At 43.6% G+C, this 16,136-nt stretch overlaps 1 protein-coding gene across 3 annotated transcripts in view; it reads left to right on the plus strand.

Annotated features, from left to right (window-relative positions):
• Window positions 1-16,136, plus strand: part of TSNARE1 (t-SNARE domain containing 1) — a 501,884-nt gene that overhangs the window by 164,244 nt on the left and 321,504 nt on the right. For all 3 annotated transcript variants that reach the window (XM_071553024.1, XM_071553027.1, XM_071553026.1), the window contains exons 4-5: window positions 3,056-3,133; window positions 11,724-11,793. In XM_071553024.1, the coding sequence (XP_071409125.1) occupies window positions 3,056-3,133; window positions 11,724-11,793 (148 nt within the window). The remainder of the gene's footprint in view (window positions 1-3,055; window positions 3,134-11,723; window positions 11,794-16,136) is intronic.

The raw sequence follows: 16,136 nt of genomic DNA on the forward strand, positions 1-16,136 counted from the left end.
GATAGTGTACTGTGACATGGAATAAAAGTCCAGGGACAGAAAAGTGGAAACCACATTCAGTGCAGTTTTCTCAGACAAGTCATTCTCCAAGAATTGAATTTTCAAAGTAATTGTATAAAAAATCTGGCCAAAGGATGATCTGCCTTGGTCTTTTTTAAATTTAGTTTGCATTTTTTGAGTTTTAGGGTGATATGGTGCTCTCTGTTAGATATTTATGGATGGAGATTTCAGGCATTTGAGGGGGAGATTATTATCTCAGAATCCTCTTGCACTTGATTAAAATAAATATGCAGAAGATTAAAAAATTAAGTATTTCTTTGTCTTCAGAGTACAATTCTCACACATTGTCCTGTTATACTTTGCCTTTTTTCCATTAGGGAAAGGTGGTACAGAATGAGAAAATGGGTCTCCCACTAATAAATAGAATAAATCTCAACTTAGCTCCTGAATTTCTGGGTAGTTTTAACTCCGTGGAACAACTCTGGACTCGCAGTGTTGCTCAGTGTTTCTTTCTTTTGGTGTCACAGGGACTCCAAAATGCAGGCATGCATTCCTTGGAATAAAACTGGCAGTCCATGGAATGAAACTGGGGCTTCTCCTGCCTTTTGCAACATTTGGGATAGTTCATCTTTACTTTTGGCGTGGTTTTGGCATTTTAAATGTCTCCCCAGAGGTACCTGGAGGATGTCGTGACTCTCTAGGAGTGTCCCCATGTGGGAACACATTGAAGGTTGCAGTGTGTGTTATTTTAGGAGGTTTAATGCAATAACTGAAGCTTTGAAGGACTTTCCAGCCTTTGGTTTGGTCGCATCATAGTTCATTTGAGTCTTTGTTCAGTACTTAAAGTGCACATGGAACCAGGATCACTGGACCAGGCTAAAAACCTATTAAGGCAAATTCTGTGTTTCTGAGGAAAGAATGGAAATAAATAGGTAAAAAACCCTCCCCTCAAAAAGAAAAATCAAGCACCCAACCCCCCAAAAACCCCACCCACCCAAAGAAAGTCTCATCACAAAATGTGTGGACCAATTCTCTCAGCACATGCAGTTGGAAATTTAGCCAAGCTGAAGCCATGTCCTGGCTGCTCGTCTTCCCATTACTAACCTGGACCATGTCAGCACCCTGAAAATCCAAGGAAAACCTCCTAAAATGGGGTCATCACTATCTGGAAAGTTCTCAAAATCTTCTGCTGTGCTGCTCTTTTGCCAGTGATTTAATAAGACCTGGATCTTGGTAGTAACAAGTGAAATTCCTGGGAGATGGGTGAGCTCCTGCTAATTTTTGATCTACAACCTCAACTACAAAGCAAAGGAGAGGAGTGTCTGGGACAGTTGATTTAGGAGGAACTGCAGGAAAAGAGGACTGGGGAAATCTCTGGCAATGAGCCCCTGTGTATTTGGATTAAACACCATTTAATACCCTGGATTTGTGTCAACCTGACAGACTGAGCCGTGACTTCATTTACAGCTGTTCCAGGGCTGAACCCTCTCATGTGAGTGTGAGGAGCAGGGGAAGGTCTGCTCTTTGGATGTGGAGCTTGTCCTCAGGTGCCAGGAGATGCACTCTCAGGACAAGCCTGGGCAGTACATCCAGGAGGGTTCTCATTTTGTTCAATTTTCCTGGTTTTTGCTTTACTCCATGACCAACTTTCTGCTCTTCCAAGCACAGGTTGGGCATGTGGTGTTTTAACAGCTTAGGGAAATCTGGTTAAGGGATGCAAAGTATGTCATAGTTCCAATCTGATGAACTGAAAATAGGAATTGTAGCCCCTGTTTGTGTCTCTGTAACGCTTCATCTCAGAGAAGTGGCTTGAAAATAGCAGGGGCTGTTTGACTGTGTAGGGTGGAGGAGCCCTGGGGTGCTTTTGGCCATAACCAAAGTTTCAGGCAGAGCAGCTTGTGTGAAACCTGCAGAAGTTGACTCAGGATGAAGGCAGAAAAGGGCTAAACCAGAGGAGAATTCCCTGTAAAGCTGCTGCCATGAAGCTGCTGCCAAAGATAGTGACAAATGAGGGTTTCTCTTGTGGCTATGATCAATCAAAATTGAAATGCCTGTTTAGAGCTTGTTTAAGTGTTGCATCCTTTCCCTGTAATATGGTCTTAATTAATATAGTAATTATTAATAGCCTTTAGCTGAAGGAGGGGAGATTTAGATTGGATATTCGGAAGAAATTCTTTACTAGAGGGATGGTGAAGCACTGGAACAGGTTGTCCAGAGAAGTTGCCGATGCCCATCTCTGGAAGTGTTCAAGGCCAGGCTGGATGGGGCTCTGAGTAACCTGGGCCAGTAGAATGTGTCCCAGCCAGGTTGGACAAGATGGTCTTTAAGGTCCCTTTCAAGCCAAACCATTCAATGAGTCTATAATTTTATAGTACAGCCCAGTCCAACCTCACATGACTCCTTATCTGGAGATGATGGAGCTGTGGAGAAGCTTGGGATAGTTTCAGGGGGCTTAAAGTTGGGAAATGAAGCTTTCAGAAAAGAAGGTCTGAGCAGCAGCAATAGCAATTTCTGGCACTGATTCCTTGCCCCTTGCAGTTGGGCTATCAGGAAGAAATAGGAGGAAGAGGAGCATCTCCTGGGGGTTAGAAGAGGGTCGTATGGAGGACCCATGTGGACTCCCATCTGCCTCCTGTCCCAAAAGCTTTGGGCCAAGTTCACTGCTTCCTCCCTGTCTGTGAAGGCAGAAGCTGCTCACATGCCCTCCTGCTCTGGGGAGTGATGGTTCATGGTGCTGCTGTGATTGTGGTTTCTCGTTCAGTTGGGGTTCTGATATTTGCACTCGATAAATGAGCTTTCAATTGCTACTGTTTCCTAAAACTGCTGTCTCAATCTTCCTTCCCCACTGTGTTCAGCAGTCCTGAGGGGTTACATGTTCCTGTCCAGTGGAAGTTTCACTATCAGACACTGTGCAAGGCTACATCAAACCACCCTACCTGGGCAAAATTTCTGCAGCAAGGACGAACCTGCATCCCCCTGCAAAGACACCCCCCCCCCCCCCCTTTCAAAGTGGTCTCCAGTATTAAAATATCTTCTCTGTTTTTTGTCTTCACAGCCACCCAGATTGATCCCAGCGAGCTGCAGGAGCTTTTCCAGGAGACCTCAGCCAATGTGTTCCGCATTAACTCCAATGGTGCGTATAATGGAAGGTTTCCTGCTTGGTCATGTGTTGTCCTGCTGATGAGTCCTGTGCCTGTCCAGGCTGTGTGGCAGCTCCTCTTGTCACACAGCAAATATTCATGCAGTTTTGCTGCTGCTGCATTTCCCGAGCAGCAGCACATGTCCAATACACAGTTCTTGATAAGATGTAAAAATATTCCACCATATGTTCCATTAAACAGGCACCGATATATCCCAATCCTTGCTGAGACCACATCCTTTTCTATTTTTAATTGTGTCATCAGTTACAATGGGGAGTTGGAGTGCAGAAAGGTGGAACAAGCCAGACTTATTTTCTAATATGCTGCAGCACTACTGTGTTCTGAGCCTGTCATGTGAGCTTGCAAAACATCCATCTCCCTTATGAAAACACCAACAGCAAATCTCTTCTGTTATTCTTCACTCTGCAGAGTGAGCAGAGATGCTACTCCTGCTCCTGTCTCCCCAGACCCCAGAGATGCAGTGTTTCCCTCCTTTGGAGACAGGCTCTGGCTCATCAGTTTTGTTGGATTAGGCTGGAGGAATTTATCTTGCAGAGAGATATAAACTAACATTGCTGAATGGAAGTCGATGTCGTGGTACCCCTGTTCTAAAATACACTAATGTCAGTCAGGAAGCTAAAATTATTGGTGCTGATTTTACAATAGACTTGAAATTGTTTTAGAATCACCTGAGCACCTTCTGTTCTGCTTTGTGTCTGTAGGGAGTGGGTGGCAGGAAGGCCTGACCTCGATGTAGGGAGAGGATTTTAGTGCCTCTCTTTTGTGGAATTATTTCCCAGTGTGTCTCAGATATCCTTGCAGCAAAGAATCCTTGTTAGAAGAAGGATGGGAAGCAAAACTTCTAAAACATAGTAATGTCTTCTTTAGAGGAGTTGTGTGTGCCCAAACTACCAGGAAAATTCAGGCACCAATTTTTTCCATGACTACAGGGGATTGGTGACCCCTTTGCTGGTGACATACATTCCATGTCAACAGGGGATTATGGCCACTGTGGGACCTTGAACTTCCAAGCTCTGATCACGGGTACTTGGCTTGTAGGTGTGTGAATAACCACACCAGAACACAGAAATTCCTTCATTAGCATCAATTTTGGTTGCTCCAGCACTAAGAGTTTTAATTTGACCACGGCAGTGATGATTGGCAGTGGCACTTCTGCTCCAAACTGAGGGCTCAGGCTGAAGTTTGGTGACCTGGCCATGAGTCTGTGTGTGCTTTTACTATCCAAACCAGCCAGGTTAGAGCTGACTTGTTCTGTCCCTGTGCTGTAAACACAACTCATACTGAGAAAACCTTAAGATGAGCAGCACATCTTTTTTTGAAAAGCCACAGCACAATTTCTGTTTTCATTCTTTGTTAGAATTGCATTAATCCATTCCATTAGTGTTTGAAAAAACCTCTGCTGATCGTTGTTTCTCCCCTTGAGATGGTGATGATGTGTTTTTCTTCTAAGAGATGCCCGAGTTGTGTGCTCTGTGGAGCAGGTAATGACAATGCCTCTACTTAAAGCTATTTTGTAAAACTGAAGAGGGTGCAGAGAAAAGCCACCACTGTTTGAAGTCTGCAAACTGGAGTTTAAAATCTGTGCCATCCAAACTTCAGTGTGACACATCCAAGAGGACTCAACCATGGTGTGTAAGCACCTCTGTAGGAAGAAAGGCATCAACCAGATAACAAGGGGTCATTAATCTAAGATTCTCACACAGAGGGAGATCAGGAGATAGGAGTTAAAGCTGGACAAATTCAATCTTTCTGTATGAGGATAACTGGCCATTAGAGCTGCTTATGGAGGGGACCTGATGGACTTGGCTTTGCCTCAAACCTTTAAATCAACATTCAAATGTCTTTTTATAGGATATACTTTAGTCCAGCTGCAGTCTGGAGTCTTGATGTAGGAGTGATGGGACAAAATTTTATGGCAGGATATCAGATTGGATAATCAGAATTGCTCTCTCTGGCCTTTAAAATCTATGAATCTATGAATTTATAATGCCTTTTGAAGCACTTCCATGTTGAAAAAATGCCCATAAGATACTGCACTGTTGTTGCTCTGCTCACCACCCCTATTATTTTTTGTCCTATAAAATCAGTTTCATTCACTGTGGGTGTGTGTTTTAATATAATCTTTCCCCAAAAAGTGGATAGAGCTTTACAGGATAGGGATGCTGAATGAGCTGCTAAGATTTGGCTGAGCTAATCCACTTTAGGTAAACAACTTTTTAGGGTCAGAAAATGGGGAAGAATGTCCATAATTCTTTCTGCTCTAAACAGCTGTACCATATTGTCTCTTCAGGAACCTCGGCAAGCTCTTTCTCAGAGAATGTACCAAAAAATCAGTGCTGTTGTTTGTGTACCACCACACAAACAGCCAAGCAAGGAAAGAGTAGCTCCATTGCAGATGTTCACCAGATGTTGGGGTTTACTCCTCCTCTGCTTGGCATGGTGTGTTGAAGATCCAACAAGTTGCATAAATCCCATCCCAGCTCCTTTTTTCCTTCTTTTCCTGACTTGCACTGGCCTCCCTGTTTCATTTCAGTTTCCCTCCAAGATTGGAGATCAAACCATGCACCTGAAAGACTCTTCTCCATCTTGGGATGCCAAAGGTCACAGAATCAGAGAATCACTAAGGTAGAAAAGGCCTTCAGGATCATCGAGTCCAACCTTTGACTGAATGCCCCCAAGACACTAAACCATATTGTGAAGTACAATGTTGACTCATTTCAAACACTTCCAGGTTTGGGGACTCCACTCCTTTCCTGGACAGGCTGTCCCAAGAACTCACAAGCTGCCCATGTTATGCTTCTGTTGTTCAGATTCCAAAAGTTCCAGGTTGTGGACAATCTCAGCAATATTTTTTATGCCTTTGGGGAATGACTATTTATAATGAAACAAGAAGTCAACTTTGTACTGGGATTTTAAAGCACCATTGAATTTTATTGTGCAACACTGCACAAGTAATAAACACCCTGTGCTTTGTCCCTCTTTGCTCCCCTTATTCTTTTTACAGAGTTCTGAGCCTTGGGGATGATTTAAATTTTTCTTGGCTGCTTCAGAACTTGCTTCCTGAGCAAGGGGGATTTTTACAGCCCTGAGCTGATCGTGTCTGATCTCACATATTAATGATTTCTGCTCCCTTTTCCTGCTATGAAAAGGGAAACCTTTCTCATGTTGCTGAATAAAAATCATAGCCAGGACAGCTGGTTCTGTTTATGTGCCACTGGATCACTCTCCTGCCAGGCCATGAGCTTACAGACATTTATAATGCCATCTCTTCACATCACAGAAGTGTGAAGGGGTAGAGGTTGATTTTTCCCATTCTTTGCATCTGCTTTCTTTCTATAAATCTTTTGGGGCTGTCCCTCATGACCATAGGGAAGGTTCATAGAATCATTAATTCTCTTGGTTTGAGATAGCAAACTGCTAACCCCCCCAAGCACAGAGAGTAAACCTCCCTCCTAACACCAAGGAAACGGGGGAAAAGAGAGGGGAAAGGAAAAAAAAGCACTTCAAACCACATTTATACTAAAACTACATATATTTTACAGAAAGGAAGAGACAATTAGGAGAGAGTACAAATATGCACTCACACAAGTCTGCAACAACAAATTCCCCACTTCTTAACGAACACACAAACTCTACTGTCTTAACTACACATTACTTAAGAAAATACTTATTCCCCAGGAAGACAAACTCAAGCAGAAAGGAGAGACCCAGAACAACACATTTTACTTTCCTGAGGTACCCTGTGAGCCAGTGGTGGGCCTGGTCCTCTCCATCCCCCCTGGGACAGCATCGTGCGTCCTCCCAAGAGGAGGGCTGAGAAGCGACTGCCTTAACCACTCCCACACTGGTTCCTACTTCCCTGGAGATGATGTCATAATGTGGTATGGAATACAAAATTACTGGCTAGAAGAGGTCAGCTGTTAGCTCAGCCCAGCTCAAGTCAGCTGACAGCTTCGGCCTAGTCCGAACTTCAGAGCCCAAATCCAGGCCCACCTTGGTGAACCCATAACATTCTCCACCCCTTATTCCATACTATATTATGTCACTCATATCTTAGGTTTTCATGCTTAAACACTCCTTATTTTCCAGGGCTGTTTTCCACCCCTCCATAATGTGGCTAAGAGTCCATTAGGATGGGGTAGATATTTCAGATGGGAACAAAGCAGTTCAACTCAGGTCATCTGATCTGATGGTTCATGTCTTTCACTAGGGTTACCATCCTCTCTTCAGGAGTCTCTAGTTTCCCACTGGGGTTAGAATAGTGTTCACAGTCAAATCCACCCCTTGGCCTCATCCAACTACAGGTGGTCTGAGGCATCATAGGCCCATTGAGCCAGGAACAACCCTCCCCCAGCCAGGCCTAGCTGAACTTTAAAACCTAAATTTAGGCCCATCTGGCCAAACCCATAACATAGAGTCATAGAATGGTTTGGGTTGGAAGGGACCTGAAAGGTCATCTGGTTCCAAACCCCTGCCACTGGAACAGGTTGAGAGTGCTTTGACTTTTGCAGCTTTTATAAGTTATTTAATTTAGTTGATTTTTTCCTATCAGGACAGAAACAGAAGCTAAAATACTGACTGAACTTGTCTTATTTATGGCTTTTCTTCTATATATTTTTATCAAGGTTCTGCATTTTGTTCAGTGTAGAGCTTTTAGCTGCCTCTTGGTAAGTGTCTTATAAATAAGTAAAATAAATAACACTCCTAAATGGGGTTGCTTTGCTGCATCCTGTCTGATCGCTGAAGGATATACTGAAGGAATCAGACCTGTTCTGGACAGATGGAGAACCTGAGCACTCTAATGAGTCTCTTCCCTCTCTAATTCCTGCTACTTGCTCGTTAATGACTGCACATAACAGGTTGGTGCCGTGCACAGTTTCATTACCTTGATCTTAAAGGCTGAGTTCAGGTGTGATAGAGTCTTCCTTGCCATCTCAGAATGGTTTCTTACCCCTCCCTGTTCTCAGGATTGCAGCAGCCAAGCTCTCAGGTTATGTAAATCAGTGCAGCTCCAACAACACTGATCCCTTGTGAATGTGCCTCACCCTGGAGGACCAGCATGGGATTGTTAAAAATGAAGAGTACAAGGCTCTGAAAATAAGGGATCTGGTTTAACACTGGCTTCACAGCATACCTGCAGCACAGCTTGATGTTTTACTCCTCTGCCAGAGTTACTGCTCACATGGCTAGAACTGGTAAATTGAGAGGGATTTTCCATATCCAGCACAGAAACTGCACAGATTTTAATAAAGTGATTCTTGCTCAAAGCAGGTCAGATTTAGCCAAAACCAGCTCAGATTTAATCACAGCTTGGGTTGGAAAGGATCTTAAAGATCATCTTGTTCCAGCCCCCTCCCATGGGCAGGGAACACCTTCAACTATCCCAGGTTGCTCCAAGCCCTGTCCAACCTGGCCTTGGACACTTCCAGGGTTGGGGCAGCTTCTCAGGGCAACCTGTGCCAGGGCCTCACCATCCTTGTAGTCATGAATTTCTTCTGAAACCTAAACTAAACCTGCCCTTATCCCTTAGTCTACACCATTACTCTTTGTCCTATCACTACAGACCCTACAAAAAAGTCCCTCTTCAGCTTTCTTGGAGCCCCTTTGGACACTGGAAGGGGCTCTAAGGTCTCTCTGGAGCCTTCTCTTCTCCAGGCTAAACACCCTCAGCTCCCTCAGTCTGTCTTCATAGCAGAGGGTGATTGTCACAGGTCTGGCCTGGCTGTTGCCAACCCTGGACTGGCCCCCCTTCCCCCTCCCAGAACTTTCCCAGCAAAGGAAAGAAGAAACCACTGAAAAGAAATGCACTCTAAAGAAACTGAACTGAATAAAAAGAATAAATTATATTTTCTAACATTCACAAACCACACTGTATACACAGTACGTAGGATCCCACCCCCAGGGGAAAGGGGAAGGGAAAAAAGGGGATTGATTAGCCAGAAAATAGGGAAAAACACCAACCCAACCTAAAGAAACCGAATGAGTCAAAACAAACACAATTAAAAACCTCAAGGAAGGGGAACAAGAATGAAACAATCTCACCCAGGACAGGAGAACCATCAACAACTGGAGGGACCAGACTCCAACCACCTCCCACCAGCTCCTCGGCCAAGAGAGAAGAGGCCAAAAAACCACTCCCCCCCTTGCTGCCTGGAAGACATGCATGGAATACTTGTAACTTCCTTAGATACAATGGTTACTGAGGAAGCCATGGGGCAAACCATTACAGTGCTCCAGCCCTCTGAGCATCTCTGTGGCCACCTCTGGACTCTCTCCAGCAGGTCAACTCCCTTCCGATGTTGGTGGTCCCAGAGGTGGTCACAGTGTCCCAGGTGGAGTCCCATGGTATGAGAGTGGAGGGGGAGAATCACCTCCCTTGATCTGCTGTCCACCCCTCTTTTGATGCAGTTCAGGTCTTGGGGGGCTCCTCTGGAGATTCAGGAGACTCAAGTTGGAGTCTTAGTCCTGCTATTTTCCAGGTAAGAGCTGTGTCAAATGGTGACCTTTGACTGCTCCAAAGCACACATCTTGTCATTTTGGGATAACTGACCTTTCTGGAAGTGTATAAATACTGTGTTCAAACTGGAATATTAGGTAAAATTATTGGATAAGGACTTAAACCTGAGTCATTTTGTACCCTGACTGACAAGTGCTTTCCTCATCTCTTGTATTCATGTCTCAGATTCCTTTCCTTTTATGTAAGATTCCAAAATACTTAACAAACCTGACAGCTCATGGATTTGCCTTCAGTGTAAAATGGTGTGTGTGTGAAGTCCTGAACGTTGTACAGTAGGAAAACTTCCTCCTCCAGTCTTTTCCAAAGTAGAAAAATTCACTTAGAATTGTCCTGATTTTCCAGGTCAGGGTAGGGAAAGATGCTGTAGCTGCTCTTTTTCCTTCTGCAGTTATACACATGACATTAACACATTCTTAGAAATTCAGTGTCCTTTCTTGACCTTGACTTGCTGTCCATTCTCCAAGGACCACATCCTGATTCGTTCCCAGGGATTGGTGGACCCAGAAGTATTTTTAATTGGTGCAAAATTTTGTATTTGAAGTAGAGATTGCATGGGAAATTGGTTTGTGAGGATTGCAGAGAGGGGAAGGGAAGGAATCATAATATCCATGAAATCTCTGTGGGATCAGGTCTGTTCTTCCACAGAAGCAAATGGTTATTAGTGAACAATTCCAATTTATTCTTTAAAACACTGTGCTTTTAAAACATTATTATCTCTGTTATAGACAATTCTTTGAGGCTTTATCTTACTGAATCTCCAAACTCTGCACTAAAATCTGGTATTGAGTTGTGGCATTTGGGGTGAAAATACATGTTTGTATTCAAGGTTTGTTTGAATATTCATGTTGTTCAGGCACATTTGTTAATTTTTATGCTGTTTAGTGACTTTCAGTGTCAAACCAGTGGAGCCCAAATGAGAAGAGAGGATTTTGTCTGTCAGTGGAAATATAATTAAGTGACTTGTTCAAAGTTACAGGCCAAGTCCAAGTCCACAGAGCCATTAAAAGAGAGGATTTCTTAAATTTCTCCCGAAATACTTGAGCCATGTTTCTAATCTGGTCTTCTTTCTTTCCTTAAATATGGAAGTGTGGCTGATAATGGGTTAGGAGTTTTTCAACTGGGAGCATCCTGAGAAAAATCCCACATGTAAATCTCAAGAATGTGATTTATTTCACATGTTTCATTGGGGAAGATCCACAAGTGCTTTTCATACTTGCTGTGCTAAGTACAAAAGTAGTGACCTGTTATTAATTTCCAAGTGAATTTGAGACAGTGAAGTCCAAAAGTCTAAAAAGACAAACTCCTCATTTTCTGCTACTTTTATATATACACACATACATATATATATATATACACACACACACACACATATATATATATATATATTTCTTAAGTCTGAAGTCATTGCAAATTGCAAATCAAACCATATTTACACCTTCCAGGTGCTCTTAGGGTCGAGTGTCCTCCTCTCCTGCTGGAAAAGCCCAAGGAGTTGTTCAGCTCAAACAGAGGTGGTCTCAGCAAAGGGGTCCCTTTTACCTGAGCCCAAAAATAGTAAAGATTTTTAAAGTCTTAAACAAGGAGATGGAAGATATTGGAGTGGACATCAGTGTTCTGCCTCTTAATTTTTATTCAGAGTAATAAATAGCTATTATGCAATTTCTTGCCTCTTCACTGGGGGCACTTTTCCAACTGGAAAAGCTCCATACACAGCTCTGTGTCATCTCCAGGCTGAACAGTCAGAGATCTGTGCACGGTCCATGGGATGGAGGTTTCCTTGCTGTTACAAGGACTCATATTCCATCATTTCATGGCACAATGGACTCACCATTTGTGCTTCCAAGGGACCCAATTTTTGCTTTTAGTTGTAATGACTATTGCTGGAAGTTGTCCCCTTTGTCCCATAAGTTGCTTGTTCAAATACTTCATTACATTTATTTAAAAAATTAAAATAAAAGACAAACATTTGAACTAAAATCCAGGTGGCTTTTTTCCTCTGAAAAAGTGTACTGCTTCTTTATCTTTTCTTTCTCTGCCGTTGACAGTGACCTCTCTGGAAAGAAGTCTTCGATCTCTGGGAACCTCAAATGATACTCAAGAGCTGCAGGATGGACTGTGAGTTTGTTTTCAATTGCTGCAGATCTTCCTTTGTCCCAGCCTTTTCATTTTTTTGCCTCATCTATCCTCACCCTTTCTTCAGTCCTTTTATTAGAGCTGGACACTTTTTTGTCAGGGTTACTTCATTTTTTTCCGCTTCTGTTGGTGATTGATGATGGTTGGATGTGTATTGATCCTATAAAGCTTTGCTTGTGCTGGTTCAGGTAGCAGAGAATGGTGGGGAGATAACAGAAAAAGGTGGCCCACACTGAGAAAGGGCTTTCTGTGTTGTTATTTTTTGTTGTTTCTTGGGGGTTTTTTTGTAGTTGGGAGTTTCTGATTTATTTTTAAAGGGAAGGCAGAGTAGAGTGCTGTGGTGCTTTTGGCTGGGATGGAGTTAATTCTCCTCACAGCAGCAAGCAGGAGGCTGTGTTTTGGATTTGTGATAAAAGCAGTGTTGATAACCCAGGGATGTTTTAGTTGTTGCTGAGCAGAGTTTACACAGAGTCAAGGCCTTTCCTGCTCCTCAGCCAACCCACCAGGGAGCAGGGAGGGAGGAGCTGAGGCAGGGGTGGGGTATTTGCTGCCTGGAGTTAAACCACAACAGATGTTTGTGTAGCTTTTTCCTTTCCTTTTACTCCCCCACCCTACTTCCACTTTGCCAAAGCCCATGAACCCAAGAGAAAAAAGAAAAGACTCATAGAAACATAGAATGGATTGGGTTGGAAAAGACCTCCGAGATCATCAAGTCCAACCCTTGGTCCAACTCCAGTCCCTTTATCAGATCATGGCACTCAGTGCCACGGCCAAGCTCAGCTGAAAAACCTCCAGGGATGGTGAATTCACCCCCCCTCTGGGCAGCCCATTCCAATGCCTGAGCACTCTCTCTGCAAAGGGAGCTTTTGACCAAGTCATGCAGTGATGGCACAAAAGGGAATGTCTTTAAACTGAAAAATGGTAGGTTTAGATTGAATATGAGAAGAAATAATTTACTGGGATGGTGGTGAGGCCCTGGAACAGGTTTCCCCTGTGGCTGCCCTATCCCTGGAAGTGTTCAAAGCCAGGCTGGACAGGTCTTGGAGCAACCTGGAATACTGCAAGGTGTCCCTGCCCATGCAGGGGGTTGGAATCAGACGATCTTTAAGGTTCCTTCCAACCTAAACTGCTCTATGATTAAAAAAAAACAAACAAAAACAAAACTAAAACAAAACAACAAGGGAAAAGAGGATATTTTATGGATGGAAAAATGTGTTGTAGTGTTGAAAACTGCATCAGGTGGCACAACCCTGGTGAACTGAAACTTTAGTTGCAGTTGCAAGAGACGCAGTTCATTAAACTCCCTCTCCCAGAGTCATGTACACACAAACACGCACAGTTGGCTTTCATTGCATCCATGCTAATTAGAGAATTAAAATGGCTTTTCCAAATGTAGCCCAGTTTATTAAAGATGCCTCCCTTAATGCAGTTTGCATGCAAACATCAAGTGTTTAGGCTGTGGCTCTGATTTTCTGTGTATAACTGCAGGTCCTGCTGAGGTTTGGCTGTGAAGAAAGGAGAATTTGGGGCTTTTTTCTTTTTTCTGATATTGCCTTTATACACTGTCATTTGCCTGATGGACTTGACTCACCTTCTCGATGCAATATAAACTCTCAGAGTGGTTTTCAATCTCTCTCCTTTTCTCTCCAATCCATTGCTTTCATCAGGGCATCAGATCTGCCCTAATTCACATCTAGTCTAGTTTGCAAACCAGAGGATTAAAAATAGTAATAGTAATAATAGTTAGAAGATTTGAAAATAAATTTAGGAGGTTGGAGAGGGTGTAGGAGTACAAAATCAGTCTGTGGAGATCAGTGTAATCAGGAAAGATGTACAAAATTATTTGCAGAACAAACCACCTTAATAACTGGAGGTCCTTAGCCCAGGAAAGCCTTTGCATCACACAGCTATTGTGATTGCTCTCCTAAACCCTTCTTTTATAATTTAAGAATCAATTCCTTGACTCTTCAGAGCACTCCAAAAACATGGCCAGATAATTTTCTTCTTTCCTGAGCAGTTACATAAATAGGCACTAATAAGGCGGTAATTGCACTAATTATTTTTGATCTTGGAATTATCATTAATTGTCCAGGTAGTTAAATGCAGCTTATTTTTATTTTAACCATGCTTGTCTACTGCTGTTGTCAGCCCCAGAATTCCTCCAGCTGTCTCCTGGTTCCTCCCCTCTCCCCATGCTCCAACAGGTCTCTCCTGGTTTCTCCTATTTGGCTTCTTGTATCTCCAGATCAAAGAGCTCCAGGGTGCCTTGCAGAGGAGGACCAGCAGCTCTTTTCCCCTCAATCCTCTCCTCAAACTGAGGTGTCCTTCCCTTGCCCCCTTTTCCATGGCCAGATGCAGACACACAGCCTGGAGTGCTCTGCAGGAATCTCTGTCTCTGGTGAGAGCTGCACCAGCAGAAAGCAGCTCACAGAACTGCCAGTGCTGATCTATCTCTGTTCAGGGGGGGCAGCTCTTCAGGTGAGACCTTTGGGGCAGCGTTTTCTACTTCCCCAGCTGCAAATCATGGCTTAATCTTCCTCCTTTGCCACTTGACCCCCTTCCTTCAAAGGGTGATGCATGTTTGTCCTTGAACACCCTCTGACTGGGAAGATGGGAGCAGTGAGGGAACATTTGGTAGGTTTATAGCCTTGCCTATTAGGAAAATGGTGGTGTTTGTGGGTATCTAAAGAGTAAAATTGCCACACTTTCTCCTTTCATATTAAGTGACTCTTACTCTGCCTAAAATGAGGCTGTTATGCAGATGAGGGACGGCAGAATATTTGGGAATAGGGATCAGTGATGGTCCTGCCCCACAGGCCATTCAGCTGCTGTGGTCTGTGTTCTGCAGGAGGATTTGCTTACCTGGCTGCAGGGCCCTGCTAAAACAGAAGGAAACCAATGTTACCTGATTGCTTTTCAAATTCACACAGACTTTCTGCCTCTTGAGCACAGGACTCATAAAGGCATCAGATGAGGGCAGGCTTCTGACTGTCACATTGGGCTATTCCCTTTCCTGAATTGTTTTCTCTCCTTTTGAGAGCTGAGTCTTTCAGGATAAGGATTGTATCTGTGGCGAGTGAATTTGGGAGGGTTCATTCCCAGTGCAATGCCAGCTCTGGTCAGTGAGACAGACTTGGCTGCTGATGTGAGCAGGGTCTCTCTGAGACCCAAAAGTGAATAATCTCAGCCAAAGCTCTTCCCAGAGCCAGCACAAATCCTCGTGTGCTCCGTGCTTGGGGCTGGACAAGTGAAACAGAAATGCCCACAAGGAGCTCTAGATGCAGTTGGCTGAATGCAGCTGACTCTGGATTAACTGGGGAGAAAATGGGAGCAAAAGGAAAAAGGGTTTGGAGCAGAGATGAGGAGCTAAGGCCAGGAGGCAACTCCAACAGTTTTCTCCAGGGGTGCTCAGGTACAAACAGCTGCTAAAGTGCTCACATGTTGCAGGAAAAAACAACTGATTTCTTTCTCTGACCTTTGGTTTATTAATCTGAGATCCCAAGGCATTTATCAGCCTCCTTAGCCAGAGGGTGTGGGATGAGAGGGTTCTCCAACATCAGGCACAGAAGGCAACTAGCTTTTAATTTAGGCAAATCAAATCAAATGCCCAGGTATAGCATTGTCTCCAAGAGACAGTGAAAACCAGTCTCTTCTGAGTGAAATGCCTGATTGGTCTCCCAACATCCTCCACAAAGTGGCTTGAAATGAAAGCATTCCTGTATCCTGGACAATGCTCTCTGAGAAGTCTGATAGAAGAAGGAAAAAAACAGTGAAAATCTTTTCTTTTTTCACAATCTGACCCTGTCTTACTGTGATCTCAAGAAAAGAGGCCACGCAGGCTGCAAGTAGCATTTGTGGCTACCTTCAAATCATGAGACTGAGCTTGAAGGGTCCTTGGTGACCTTCCCATGGAGACTGGTTGGCCAAAGCAGCAATGCCTGCTCTCCAAACCAGGCTTCCCAGTGAGGAGTTTGACTCCTTATGGTACATCTGACCTTGTCTCACTGCAAGGTCAAGAGCAGTGGAGCAGTGACTCACAGACACCCATTTTCAAGCGGGTCTGGGATGTAGCTCACGAGTCTTCACTCTGTGACATTTCTGGATGCTCTACTAGTGACTAACAGAAGCATTTGCCCTTTTAAGGAGGAGTTCTAAGAAGGATATTTTTGGGGCTTTTAGCACTGATAAGATTTACTAAAAAATGTGTTGATTTCTCCTGATTTGAGAAAAAAAGCCTTTTAGTTTCACCTCCCTTCTACCACTGACATTACTATTTTTTTAAAGTGAACATTATTGAAAGATGTGAGATTTTTTTCCTGCACTTA

Source organism: Pithys albifrons, chromosome 4, assembly GCF_047495875.1.
Source record: "Pithys albifrons albifrons isolate INPA30051 chromosome 4, PitAlb_v1, whole genome shotgun sequence".
Classification (NCBI taxonomy): Eukaryota; Metazoa; Chordata; class Aves; order Passeriformes; family Thamnophilidae; genus Pithys; species Pithys albifrons.